The sequence below is a fragment of the Anabas testudineus genome, chromosome 1, assembly GCF_900324465.2.
Source record: "Anabas testudineus chromosome 1, fAnaTes1.2, whole genome shotgun sequence".
NCBI classification, from domain to species: domain Eukaryota; kingdom Metazoa; phylum Chordata; class Actinopteri; order Anabantiformes; family Anabantidae; genus Anabas; species Anabas testudineus.
The window spans coordinates 1,617,463-1,630,653 of NC_046610.1; the positions used below are offsets into that span (position 1 = coordinate 1,617,463).

Consider the following 13,191-nt stretch of genomic DNA (forward strand, 5'->3'; position numbering starts at 1 on the left):
TTAGTGCCAACACATGCACACTCATCTAACCACTCCCTGCACAACAGACGATTTATTCATTCTAATGCTTTTGTTCAATTAGGTGACGTAAACACAGGGAACATCACAAACACCTGAAGGCCAAGGACACCTCTCCAAGAAAAAGTGTCTCAACTCTGATTTTCCACCTGACGCACAGGTAACAGGAACTGCAGGTACAAAAGCAAACAGTTTGAAGAGGAGAGAACGTGTTTGAGGTTCATGATCCTCCTAAAAAATCCCGTTCATGTTCAGTTTTATGAATAATTTACATTTCTGCCTGTATCGTGTGTCACAGCTTCATTCTTGTCAGTCTTCAGCGTTTTTGTTGGAACTCTGATACGATCTTCTGTTTTTGATGTGTGATGGAAATAAACCAGTTCATCTGCATTCTCGTTAGTCAGCTCTTTATTCTGAACACACGAACTTGTGATGGGGACAAAAAACTTTCACAGTCTTCTATTGTCCACCTGAGACCCTAAGAACGAGGTCCAGTCGTCCCGTCCATCTGCAGGTCCAGAGAAGGCCGTCCGTGCTCTTTCATCTGAGATCAGGAGCTGATATCTGAACCCGGAGTTTTAGATTCGATATTACCCGTTTTTAAATCTTTGTATGATCAGTTTCCTGCTCAGATCTGGGACAAAGCTCCCTGTGAGCCTGGAGCCTCCTCCCTTCCTGCTGATCTCAGACAGACGGAGTCCTTCGTAACTGTTCAGGTTTTTGGGTGTAACCATCGCCAATGGCACGTTGCAGTGTAACAAAGCTGCCAAAGCGTGTTAAGGAATCACAGACAGGCATGAAAACACACATGTTTTTATTTGCAGGTTTTAAAAGGCTGTTTTGGTTTCATGGGATAATTCCAGAGGATTCACTTAAACATGATCAAACCTCCAACCTCGTGTCTGACTAACACCTTCTAAAGTTTGACACTAGTAACATTTGAATTCTTTCTCCTGTGCTCATCTAGAAGTCCAAGTCTTTATCCATCTGTCATATTCTTGTCCCAAGACTTGAACCCTGGCCTCCCAGTGTCCAGCCCATAGAAACCGCGATGCTAGATGTCGTCTTGAGCAACTGAGAGGATTAGCAACACGCTTCAGTGGCAACTCCCTGCACGACAGACATTTTATTCATTCACATTCTTTTGTTCAATGATGTGACGTAAACACGGTACAACACAAGCACATGTAGAGCAAGGAGACAAAAAGTGTCTCCACTCTGTTTATTTTTCACCTGAGACAAGAAAAGCAGGTACAAAAGTCAATGTTTTGGAGACAGAAAGAATTTGTGACAAGTTTAAGCACAAGATAAAAGAAAAGCGTCAGTTATACATAAATAAAATTTGATCCACAGACGTGATAAAATGACAAAAACAGACCCTGAAGCTCTGTCTCTCAGACTCTTCATGTTTCAATAAAGTGGCTTCAGTTTCAAATGAGTTGGTTTCATATCCAAATATGGTTCAATGAGTAAAGTAACTTACTAATTACTCCTTATGCTGAGCAGTAAGTAAAGTCCTGAAGCTTCACCTCGAGCAGCTCCAACAGTAAAATGATGCTGATGCTTTAAAACATCTGCATCACTTACAATCTGCTTCGAGACAGGTGAAAAGAAAATGGAAAAGTTGTGGGATGCTAAAAATAAACCTTGTGTCACAACTAATTAGTTTCAGTGACAACGAGACGAGAACGTGACTGGAGATTTAAAGAAAAACAGAGGAACAGCTCTGTGAAAGATGTGTGTTCAGTGCTATAAGTTGAAACATTTTCCATAAAACTGAAAATGATTTAGAGATGTTCTCAATACAAAGGATTTTGTACAGTACGGCACATTGTGAATAAATCCTTCACAGTGTTGTTGTTTTAAAACTTAGTAAGTGATGCTTCTACATTAATGTAAAGTAATAAATAGCTCGTTGTATAATATGATTACAGTCATGTTGGTCGTTGTCCTGCGTAGAGTAGGTTTATGTTTATTACTTTAAGTACATTTTCCTGATTATACTTCCATGGGGACTACTTTCTGCAGCGGATTAATCACCATTCAGTCCCCAGTGAGTATTTTATGGCAGCAGGACTGGACATATTCTACAGTGTTTTATTAGGAAACTGTTGTTTGCCCTATTTGTTCCTGAGAACCAGTATCCACTGAACTTTGACAGTGACATTTGACCTTTAACCACCAACATCTGATCAGGTGTTCCCAAACCTGGTCTTTCAGAGCCACTGTCCTGCTGGTTTTGCAGCTGTTCCTGCCCTACCCACTGCTGATTAACTGGATCAGGTGTGTTCCATCGTTCTGGAGCTGGAGGAAACCTGCTCAGATGAGGGTGGAGCTGGGAAAGACAAAAAGAAACGTTATCTTTCAGCTTCAGACTCACTGAACACACCTGATCCAGCTCGCCAGCACTGGGCAGGGCAGGGAATCAAGCAGCCCAGCCCAAGACTGGGAACCCCTGATCTACTCTGGTGAGGCCAGAACCCAAAAGGACGTTTGTGCCACATTTGAAGAAATTTCAATTTCACAAGGGATGGACAACTTGAAATGTGTCCCCAACTAAATAAACTGGTTCCTGAGGATGAACCTTCAGATGGTGGTGATACGGTGACAGTGAGTGACACCATCCTCAGGAGAAACCAACAAACACCCGTTGGTTCATGAAGAAGAAGAAGAATGTAAAACAGCGTCTGTGATCCGTCCCACAGCCGGCAGATGAATCTCAGTTCAGTTGTACTGTGAACTTTACAGCAGGTTCTTTACAGTCATTTCTCTCTTTTTGGGTGAATATCCTTCACTTCGGTCGAGACGCATCATGATCTGCAGGTCGTGTTTTACACATAACATTCAGTGTCTGATGGGAAAACATTTAAAGTATTTCACGCTGTAATTCCTCCAGTTCACACTGACATACTCGATGACGCCAACAGGACTTTAGATTGTCTAATTGTTTTCAGTACTATTGCTAATATTGCTTTAGGTAACACCCATACCTTCATGAAGAAGCCTTTTATAATAAAATATTATGTAGTGTGATGAAATAAGAGTAAACGACTCAACTGTAATGATTTACTCAGTGTAATTAGTCAGGTATTGATCCAGGACGGTAGGATTTACCACATTATCATGAAGTATTCAGTGCTGCGTTCAGGCACTCCTCACTGGAAGATTAGATAACACAGTGTCTTCCTGGCAGGAGGCCGATTACGAAATAGCACAATCTGCAGGACAATAGAGCAGAGAGGAACTCAGCTGCCGCTCAGGTTGCATTTCTGGGCAGAAACTGAGTCCTGCAGCAGCAGTTTACAGCGGCAGAGCAGCAAAATCTTGGTTTCTGTTTGTTCTTTGAGCATCTCTGGAAGATAAACCCGGACATGCCAGGGTTAAAATCTTTGACTTTGACTAAACAAAAATGTTGCTCACATTAAGTGTTGCATGTTTTATTGTCGCAAACACTTTTTATTTCTGTGACAGTGGCCCTGAAGAAGGAGCCTCTATGTATCTGGAAATTGCTTATTGTTCCTTCATCAGTCATTTCTCAGTCCTCAAAGCTCTTTCAGGATTTATCCAAGGCTGCTGGCTCGGGGTGCCTCTCATCCTCCACGTTGCTACTGGCCAGTTGTTGACCTTCCTCTTCTTCATTGCATTCTTTACATTTTGCTTTCGTGCCTTTTTTGCATCAACACTGAACGTGTTCTTCTTTTAAGGTGTCTTCATTTAAATTTGAGTGCTCTTTGGCAGAACCTCCTGCTGTCAGAGACCTGTTGTTCCAGTCGAGCAGCCTTGAAGTCCAAAGCCTTGGTGTTAAGTAATCATAGGCTGTGTCTTTGTTGTTGTTGTGATATTTCAGCCTAACCAAAGTGGTCAGACGACAGACGACAGTAACAGAAACACATCACATTGAAATGCTGCAGCATCACCAGCTGTTCTACACTGATCATAGTGTGGATCAAAAAATACCAAGTCTGTAGCTCTGCAAACCTCTTTAGCCTCTTTTAGCTTCTTTCAGACAAACAGAGACTGGACGTTAACAGTAATTTAAAGGTTTCATTAATGTTTTATGTGGAATGATGTGGAAGTAGACAACATCTTTACGAGTGTTTGCTGAAAGTGACAAGAAAAAAAAACTCTATTTTCTTCATAATTCTTACAAATTTTCTGCATCAGCATGTTACGTCCAATCATGAGGAACAGAAAATAACTGTGTAGGAAACGTTGGTGAAACTTACTACCTCCCTACTTACTTACTCACAAGGTAAAGAACATCTTATTGTCTCACATCATTTCATATCGTATCGTATCTGAAAGTTTTATTATGTGTTGTTCTGGAGTTCTGACTGACATGTTGTGTCTCCATCAGGAGTAGATTCCCTTGGAAAGAGGATATAGGGTAACAGCAGCAAGAAACCAGATCCAGTTCATCGATTATGTGTTTGTCTGACAGCTCTACTACCTGACCGGCCTGATGAGATGCTCGTTTCCACGGATCAGTTGTTTACATTGTGAGGTGTGAAGACAGCAGGGTCACAAACAGAACTGAGCCCCGTGGCTTCTCTTCTAATATGATTAAATAACCCAGTTGGAAGATGTCAGATGATCCTGTAAAGGTCACATCAGAGGAAAATCATAAACACATTTGACTTATTTATATAGCATCATATCACATCAAAATCATCTCAAGGCCCAGCAGAAATATATGGAAATTATATTTAAGAGAAGCCAATAACTACCACCAGAGAGAAAACCCCTGTTAACAGAGGAAACCTCCAACAGATCCAGGCTCAGGATGGACATCTGCCTCGACCGGTTGGGGCGAAAGTGAAGTTGGTAGACAAGTAACTGCACACTGGAAACATAGAGAACAGAGGATGAGGATACGAACAGAGAGGAAACAGCACAACCAGGATGGAGATAACACACTGAAACATCTGCACAGCATAAAAACGACTACATTTCTTTCCTTTTTCAGAACTGCATCACAGCCGACATGTGGTGTGTCCAGCTGGTTACTTCATGACAGGAAGTCATCGGACTGAATCAGTACAGATGTTAACAACAGCTGTGATCGATCAGCTGATACTGAATCTCACTCTCCTGTGGCCTGAACGGAAGTGAGACAGTGTTGTTATGGTTACTGTTGATCTTAAATTGTGTTGTTGTTGCTGTTGTTGTTGTTGTTGTTGTTGTTGTTGTTGTTGTTGTTGTTGTTGTTGTTGATGATGATGATGATGATGATGATGATGATGATGATGATGATGATGATGATGATGATAATGATAATGGAAGCAGGGCTGCTGCTGCAGGTTGTCATGGTGATACCTGAGTCACGATGGTCAAACATTATTAAGTCTGTGTCACACTGAGCTCCAGCTGGACCTTTACTTTCTACCTCAACAACCCCCTTGAGCAACTCCCGTTCCTGCGGGCGTGTCTCTGATGGGAATACCGGTTCTTCCAGTCGGCTCCTACTGGTTTAAACCGCAGCAGCGCTGAGTCCAGCTTCAGTCTCTGTATCGCTTCACAGCAGCAGCAGCATCACCAGGCGAAGGATGACCTCCAACACTGCGACCATGGGACATCTCCCAAGCGGGTCCGGGATATGTACGACCATCCCCGACATCTTATACCTGCCAGAACTGGTAAGAAACAGCAGCTGCAGGTGTTTCGTCTATCCTCATCCACCTGTGCGCACGGCGCGGCCACTTTCACGCAGCTCTTACGCGCGGAGACAGAGATCCAGCGTAGCTTAAATTAAAGTAAAAGATTTAGAAAGTGTGCTGGTTTCATGTTTAATTCGAATTCTTATTGTATTTATATTATTATTATTATATATATAATTATATTATATTATTTATTGATTCACATTTCGTAAAAACAAGCCAGAGCAGGTTTACCAGAGATACTGATCCGAGAAGAAGTGAGTCTGTCTCGTTCCACCTCAGTAAATGTTGGTTATTGACTGTATTTTACAGAAATTCAGTGATTTTGTTGTTTTCTGTGATGAAAATCATGTGAAATGTCATGAAAGTGTTTTTGATACCAATATGTCTTCATACTCTTTTTATTAGAACAAGTGCTAATCTTCAAACTGATTCTATTAATGTGTAAAAAAATACAATGATCAGATTTGACACATGCAAACTGGTTTAAGTTCGTTAGTTTGGTGCCAGAGCGAACACTGGAGCTTGAGTAACAGGAATCAGCCACATTTGCACAATACTAAAACCAAATCTTTGAGGCCAGAACCGGATCTCATTAGCCTGGCTCAGCTGAAAACCTGGTGTTTCTAGAAAATCAACTAAAAAGTGAACCAGGTTTAAAGTTCACAATGTTTCTGGACAACAGTTACCTTTGTACGTGACCAATACCAGAAAGGTCAGGATTCAGAGGTCGAATCAGTCAAACAGAACAGACGCTGGACCTGCACGACAGGGGAGGGAACGGTGGGACATAAAAATGTAGGTTGAACTGTTTTCACACTCCAGCCGATGTCATGAGAGTCTTCAGGTGCTTTCACAGCAGCTCGTCCGCTGAGAGCGAACAGGTGGAGTCTGACAGGAGCTGCAGCACATGAAGGAGGGTGGGGCTCCATGAATAATGCAACCTGTTCATCATCAAAGGTGTAGCATGAAAACAGGCAGCGATGACCTGTTGTGTTCTGCAAACCAGGCTGGAATTACAGGGTGGACAAAATAACGGAGACACTTCAACTAATAGAGACTAAAATCCTGAAACACCCTCAACAAAAGAGAAGAAACAGCTACGAAGCTTCTTATGACTGTTAAACAGGGCTAAAAAACAAGAGCCTTTGTGACTAAACTGCACTAAACTCCACAACAGACAAAATCCATAGTTAGTTACAGCCTTAGAGATGTGACAGAGGTTGAGTAACGCAGGATCATCAGCTCTTTACTGTGGTGTTTCTGCAGATTTTCGGTGGTCTGGTGTGGATCCTGGTTGCCAGCACGTATGTGAATCCAGCAAACCCTCAGGGCTGGGTCATGGCCGTGTCCGTCTTCTGCTTCGTCATGACTTTTATCTGGTTGGTGGTTTTCGCCTGCGGGGTCCATAACAACAAAGCGAGCTGGGCGGCAGCAGTAAGTCCTCCACACAGCAGTTTGACTTCACACCTGGTGATTTATGTGCAATTTATACATATAAGACTTGAGTGGAAACTCAGGAAGTAGCTTCTTATGTTGTGTTTCCTCATTCTCCGTCTTCCTTCTTTTCCTTTCCCACTGTCTCCCAGGACTTCATTTATCACTTCATCGCCACAGTCTTCTACCTCAGTGCTTCAACATCTTTAGCCTTTGTGACCCTATTGTTCAGTACAGCCAACCAGTCTATGTTCAAATCCTACCAGCTGGACATCTCTGCAGTGGTAAGTCCAGCTGCTTCGTGTTAAACAGGAGGTGAAGTGACTCACCGAGACCTGAGGCCAAGCGTTCAGCACGTCATTATTTATCTCTCTTCATCTCTTTATTTCTTTACTCAAACTCACAACACTACACAGTACTAAGCGTGTACTTCACAGTTTACTTTTCCGTTGAATTCACAAACAGATTCATGGAGAGAAACACAACAGCAGCTTCATACAAAGTTTCATCACATTTACTTCTCTCATTTGTTGTTGTCCCTGTTGAGTAATTGTACTCAGTTACTCGTCTCCACTACTCAGAATCAAACCCTGATGATTGACCTTCGTCTCCTCAGGTCTTCTCGTTCGTGGCCACTCTGCTCTACTTCATCCACACCATCCTGTCCGCCATGCGATGGAGATCCTTCTAGAAGTTTCCTCCTGAACGAAACCAGAACTGAGCTGATTTCTACTCTTGTACGTGGAGCTGTGGCGCGCTGACATGAAGGGAGAGCTCGCAGTGATAGAGGCTGTCGGGCTGTGCTGCAACATCTGGAATCACCACAGCCGTCTGAAGCAGGATCAGTGACTTCCACTGATGGATGACAGTCTCACTGCCGCCTCTGCCTGATGGTTTGTGCCACAGAGCTTCTTCTTATCATATGTTAACACATCCATTTAATCACTGCTTCTATTTTACACAGTAGTCAATACGCAAACTGTAAATACTGACTGATTTAACATGATATTTTTATTATTACCATTCTTATAGATGATTATATTAAAGGTTCAGGTTATAGATCGTTCAGTCTAGAGGCTGTGAGGTGGTTGTAGAACTATTATTATCATTTATTTTAACATGTTAAACCTGATTAATGAGCAACATCAGCTGTTTCTATTATTCTGTCCACCCTCGTGTTGTCGACGCACCGTCTGGAGGTTATTTATCCACCGTGCTTTTCTCTGCCTCCTATCAGCATCTGTTCTGCTTTACTTCCTGTCTTTCCTCAATGACCTGGTTTCGTTTGGTGTTTTACTTTTGATGTTTGGCTGCTTTTATATTTTTATAACAGATTCTTAACATTAACACAGTCGAATAGATGAACATGTAATGAAATGTGGATCAGAGCAGATGTGAATTATTATTTTATAATGTAAACAACTGTTTAAAAACTTCTCAGAAGATTCACTAAACTTTAATAAATGTGCTTGTTTTGAAATTGTTTTATTTTATTCATTTTATCATTTATTTCTTGCTTCAAATGTGTTTTAACATTCTGGAAAAACAAAGTTCCTCCAGAATTGTTTTAGTTGCATGTGACCTTTTGACCCGCCTGTCGTAGGTGCATTATTTCCTGCAGTGTTGGTTTTCACACTCGTGCACATTGACGATCAATAATCCTGTCTCAGTTTAAGCTGCACGTCAGCATTTGGTCACAAATCTGGAAAAACAACCAAGTAAATGTGCTCTTTGTCTAATTATAGGGACCTTTTAAAACCAGCAACAAGCCCTCAGTACACATGTGACACTAACTTCACTCGTACTGTACTTGAGCTGATATAAAGTGTCATGATCAGAGAATTAACATGAACTATCTGACTGTTAGCAGCACCTGATTGCTTTCAAGTACTTTCATTATCTAGTACAAGTACTACAAAGTACTTTGCAAATGAAAGGAATTTTAAAACATGTTTCTTAAGAAGGTTCTGCACGAAGTGCTTTTATTAAGGTTGTGTTCATGATGGACATCAGAGAGGAAGAACTCCTCAGTCACGTTGAATCTAAAAATCTCACATCGTGTCTGTGTGTTTGCTTTTAACTGAGTTGTGACTGATATTTGATAAAAACACTTTCTACTCGTGGTCATGTTCCAACACCTGCACACATCGCTCCCTCACACTGTATCCCTCACTTCTTTCCTTCGGTGCCTCTGTTACAGTTAAAACTCTTCTTCTTTTATAAGGGCAGTCATCCACAAACCCCAGAACCGGATTCCTGGTTCCTCCTGCACACATCAAAGTGTCAAACACACATTTCCTTTACAATTATTAGCATTTTATTACATGTTGTAGGACAGGGAGCTGGTGGAGAGGGCAGAGTTCACACGACAACGTACAGAAGATGTCAGGTGGGATTCAGTGTCACTCGGAACAAGAAGAAACTGGGAAAGAACCAGATCAGAAACCAGCTGCCTATGGTTACTGGTCGGTCAACTCTCTCATATACAGTAAAACTTTTTTACTTTTACTGTACATGTGCTGGATTCACTCGTGTTTGTGGACATCGTGTGGACGTTTCTTCTGCAGCACCGAGAGCTCAGATCCACAACAGGAACATGAAACCATGTTTAATGGAGTCTGACAGGGAGTAAATACACTGTGTGGGTTCGCTGAACTGTAGCTGTGATGTATAATTAATGACAGCTCCATGAAACTGAAGAAGCTTCAGCTTCGAACAGTCACCGACAACAAACAGCTGATAACGTGTTTCCCAACACACCACAGGAACACCACGGTTCTATGACCGGTGTAGTACGGCTGCACCTTGTGGAACATATGTGGAGTCACAACTCGAACCCGTTAATTCTAACTTCAGGTGAATGATACAAACACTCTGAGCAGGTGAACAGAAAGTCCAGCAGAGGACCCACAACCCAAATCAGCAGTCAACAGTGTCCAAGCAAACAGAACAGAGAACAGAGAACAGAGCGCTGTGGAGACGAGCACGTCGGCACTTTAGTGAGGTGACAAAGAACTAAACATGTTTTTCATCCATTAGAAACACGATTTAAAAATAAAAGAAGAACTCTGAACCACCACCTGTTTAAGTTCTGTGTTAGGATTCGACCCACAAACTCATCAAACATAGAAATATTTATTTCAAGATGCAAAGAGGTAGAAAATGTGCAAGAAAATGAAAACAATAAAAACAAAGTGACATGATGAACATGAGTATAAAGTGTTAAATCATGATTCATCTGCTCTGCTGTTCATTTCTACAGATCAATAAATCCTGTGCTGTCACGTCAGCAATGACTTTTCTCTACTTCTGAAAAGAAATGAAAAGAATTAGTTTAGTATAAAAATACGAATAAAAACTCAAAAATATTCAAAAAGGAAGTAAATATGCAGAAATATACTGTGAATAATAGGTGAGTTCATAAATAATGATTGTATGTGACGGTTCAGAAACACAGTCAAGAAATCTCAGTAACATACATTAAAACGTTTTTAAATCATGTAAAAATATTTAATTTTAAGCTGAAATGTATTAAATTTTACACATGTGCATAATTTTTTTGTAGTTTTCAATAAATTATGAATTCATCTTATTTAGCTTTTTATTGTTCATCTTAATATTTAAGTAACATAAATGATATTAATAACTGTTGATTGGAGCCACAAACATTAAAGCACTTCCTACTGCTTTTATTTAATGTTACCATGATTTGATAGAAATAATCATTTTAGTGGTGAAACAACTACATTTAGTCACTTAACTCACTTTATTTAAAAATAAATGTTAATGAATATGAATAATGAATAAGAAATCATATGCTTGAAGTTTGGATCCACGTGGTTCGAGGTAGTTCCATCATATTACAGAGACAGTCACAGCAGTTCGAGGCCGAATTTGTGTTTGTGTAACTGATCGTATGAATTAATAAGAAAACTTCACGTTTCACACTTAAAATTGTCTTTTTCATGCATCACATACTGAAAACATCTGAATTTAGAACCAGGTTAATTAGGTCTGTTTGTATCTACAGCTTCATTATTGATTGACAAACATCAACAACACTCTGGATTATTTACAGTTTTTAGAAACGTGTCATCAGATCCACAAACAAATACCAACTAATTCCATCTTGAAGAAATATCCATATTTCATGTTGTTTTAAGTCCAACTTCAATTTTTTAATAGTTTTTAAATCTTTTTATCTGTTTACATGAAAACTCAAATTCCACATAAATGCACTGAAGTGTGTTGAAATGTGTCTGAGAGGGTTACATTTTTTAAATGTGTACATTTGTACAAGTAATGGAAGAAGTTGCAGATAAAGGTTAAAGGTTAAATAAAAAAGACAAATATCAGATTATTGGACAGTTCATCTTTTTATGTCTTTATATCTTGTATCTATGTGTTTGTAGATGAATCTTTAATATTTTATAAGCTCTTGATATGTTTCGTATCTTTAGAAGAAGAACCTGAAAGTCGGACTTACGGACAGTACTTAGTAAATAACGTTTTCTCCACAGTGACTCCAGACCAGCTGAGTCCAGTTTCATCTTAGGCCAGTTTCGTGAGGCTGATGCTGCCTTTGACCCACAGCGTGTCGATGTCGCTCAGTGACGTCAGTCTGTGGGAGAAGTCGAACAGCTGCTGTCCGTCCACCAACACCCGGAACCGACTGTGTTCACAGTGGATCTCGATCTGGGAGACGAGACACAAGTGGATGTTTTAGACAGTTTCATTGGAGAAAGAGTGAAACCACACAGACCAGAACCTTCAGACCGTCTTCATACATCAATACAGATGTGGAGTCAGGTGAGCAGGTGTTCACCTGTATCACCTGTCGTCACACTGTGGGGCGGTGCCGGTACCTTGAACGGCAGGGCCTTGATGAAGGGGAAGAAGGGGACGGCTGTCTCAGCGTCTCCCCAGGATCCAGACACGCAGGCTCTCCGCAGGACTTGACGGTCCCTGAATCGAACACAGAGCTCCAGAGCCACGTCAGGTGGAGGCTCCCTGGACGTTCCACAGCCACATGTCAGAGCGACGTAGAACCTAAAGAGGAACCCACTTTGACTGTGTGTAGTTCATCCACTAATGAAGCATGAACAGAACACTGGGGTTTGTCTGGTTCTGTTTGGACCGGTTTCATCACCACTGTGATCCAGTCTCTCACCTCCACAGTCACAGGAACCTGCTGTTCGTTAGATTATAAAGTGATTTAATCATCAGTATAAGTCTCATTTAGAGACTCATTTAGAGAGCAGCTTGTGTCTGTCAGGTTCTGTTTTCTGTCTCTCTGCTGATTCAGAACTTGACCTCTGACCCTGTTTTGTTTTTGTTTTTCTATTTTGGTCAAATAGTTTCATCTTCAGTCCTTTTGTTCTCTATTGATACTGTTACTGGAACCCAACAGGAGGAAACTACATACAAGGAGGATGAAATCAAATAAAAGTAAAAGGTCATTAATTGATTATTGATTTTTACCTGTCAGGACAAGAGTCCACAACACCCATCACTACGACCTTCTTGCCCATCCGCATCCCCCCTGTGACGTGACCCCTGAAAGGAACGACCTGCACAAACACAAACGTTCCCATGGAGACAAATAACCATTAATAACTATTAATAACTATTAATAATTATCCTCCAATTAATTAATTAGAGTAGAGCTAATTCACATCACAAAGCTGGAAACTGTAAAAACTATGACCTCAGATTAATAACGTGCTAAAACCATTAATATAATCATCATTTAAAATATGGTTGTATTCTGTATTTACAGGAGGGAAAAACATCTGAGATTCAGGATTTAATGTTTGATTTAATGAAAGATTCTGGAATCAACATCATTTCTGACACTTTTTCCTCTGTAATATTTCTTATAGTGGATTCTGACTGTGACGTTATTCTAAATTAACATTTCTAACATCAAGTCTTTTACTTCTATAAAATGTTTAGTTCTTTATTTTCATTTTCATTCACACGTCATCGCTGTCAGATCATCTGTGATTTCTGGGTCAACGTTACCAGATTTCTCTGAACATCTCGTTCATGAGGATGAGCGCTCGGTTTACTTTCTTCT

At 40.6% G+C, this 13,191-nt stretch overlaps 2 protein-coding genes across 3 annotated transcripts in view; one reads left to right on the forward strand and one right to left on the reverse strand.

Moving 5' to 3' along the window:
• Window positions 1-5,509: 5,509 nt before the first annotated feature.
• On the forward strand, window positions 5,510-8,592 carry LOC113162339 (myelin and lymphocyte protein-like). Its single transcript, XM_026360415.1, has 4 exons — window positions 5,510-5,654; window positions 6,945-7,112; window positions 7,265-7,396; window positions 7,729-8,592. The coding sequence occupies exons 1-4, from the start codon at window positions 5,565-5,567 to the stop codon at window positions 7,801-7,803; spliced, it is 465 nt and encodes a 154-aa protein (XP_026216200.1). The 5' UTR covers window positions 5,510-5,564; the 3' UTR covers window positions 7,804-8,592.
• Window positions 8,593-10,231: 1,639 nt separating this feature from the next.
• LOC113162338 (galectin-related protein-like) overlaps window positions 10,232-13,191 on the reverse strand; it is a 7,276-nt gene continuing 4,316 nt past the window's right edge. Inside the window, exons 2-6 of one of the 2 annotated variants that reach the window (XR_003298813.1) lie at window positions 13,137-13,191; window positions 12,594-12,682; window positions 11,978-12,161; window positions 11,599-11,807; window positions 10,232-10,421 (exon numbers count right to left, since the gene is read on the reverse strand). The exon at window positions 13,137-13,191 is cut by the window's right edge and continues 29 nt beyond it. Coding sequence is in view for 1 of the 2 variants with exons in the window: in XM_026360413.1 (XP_026216198.1) it covers window positions 11,664-11,807; window positions 11,978-12,161; window positions 12,594-12,682; window positions 13,137-13,191 (472 nt within the window). In the remaining variant the exon portion in view is untranslated. Of the gene's footprint in view, window positions 11,808-11,977; window positions 12,162-12,593; window positions 12,683-13,136 lie in introns of both variants that reach the window. The other variant, XM_026360413.1, reaches the window with a different exon arrangement.

Bases quoted from the DNA above. Each gene is read 5' to 3' on its own strand.
- LOC113162339 (XM_026360415.1), top strand. From the start codon at position 5,565: ATGACCTCCAACACTGCGACCATGGGACATCTCCCAAGCGGGTCCGGG. The intron at 5,655-6,944 runs GTAAGAAACAGC...GTGTTTCTGCAG, and splicing joins TCTTATACCTGCCAGAACTG to ATTTTCGGTGGTCTGGTGTG. The intron at 7,113-7,264 runs GTAAGTCCTCCA...ACTGTCTCCCAG, and splicing joins AAGCGAGCTGGGCGGCAGCA to GACTTCATTTATCACTTCAT.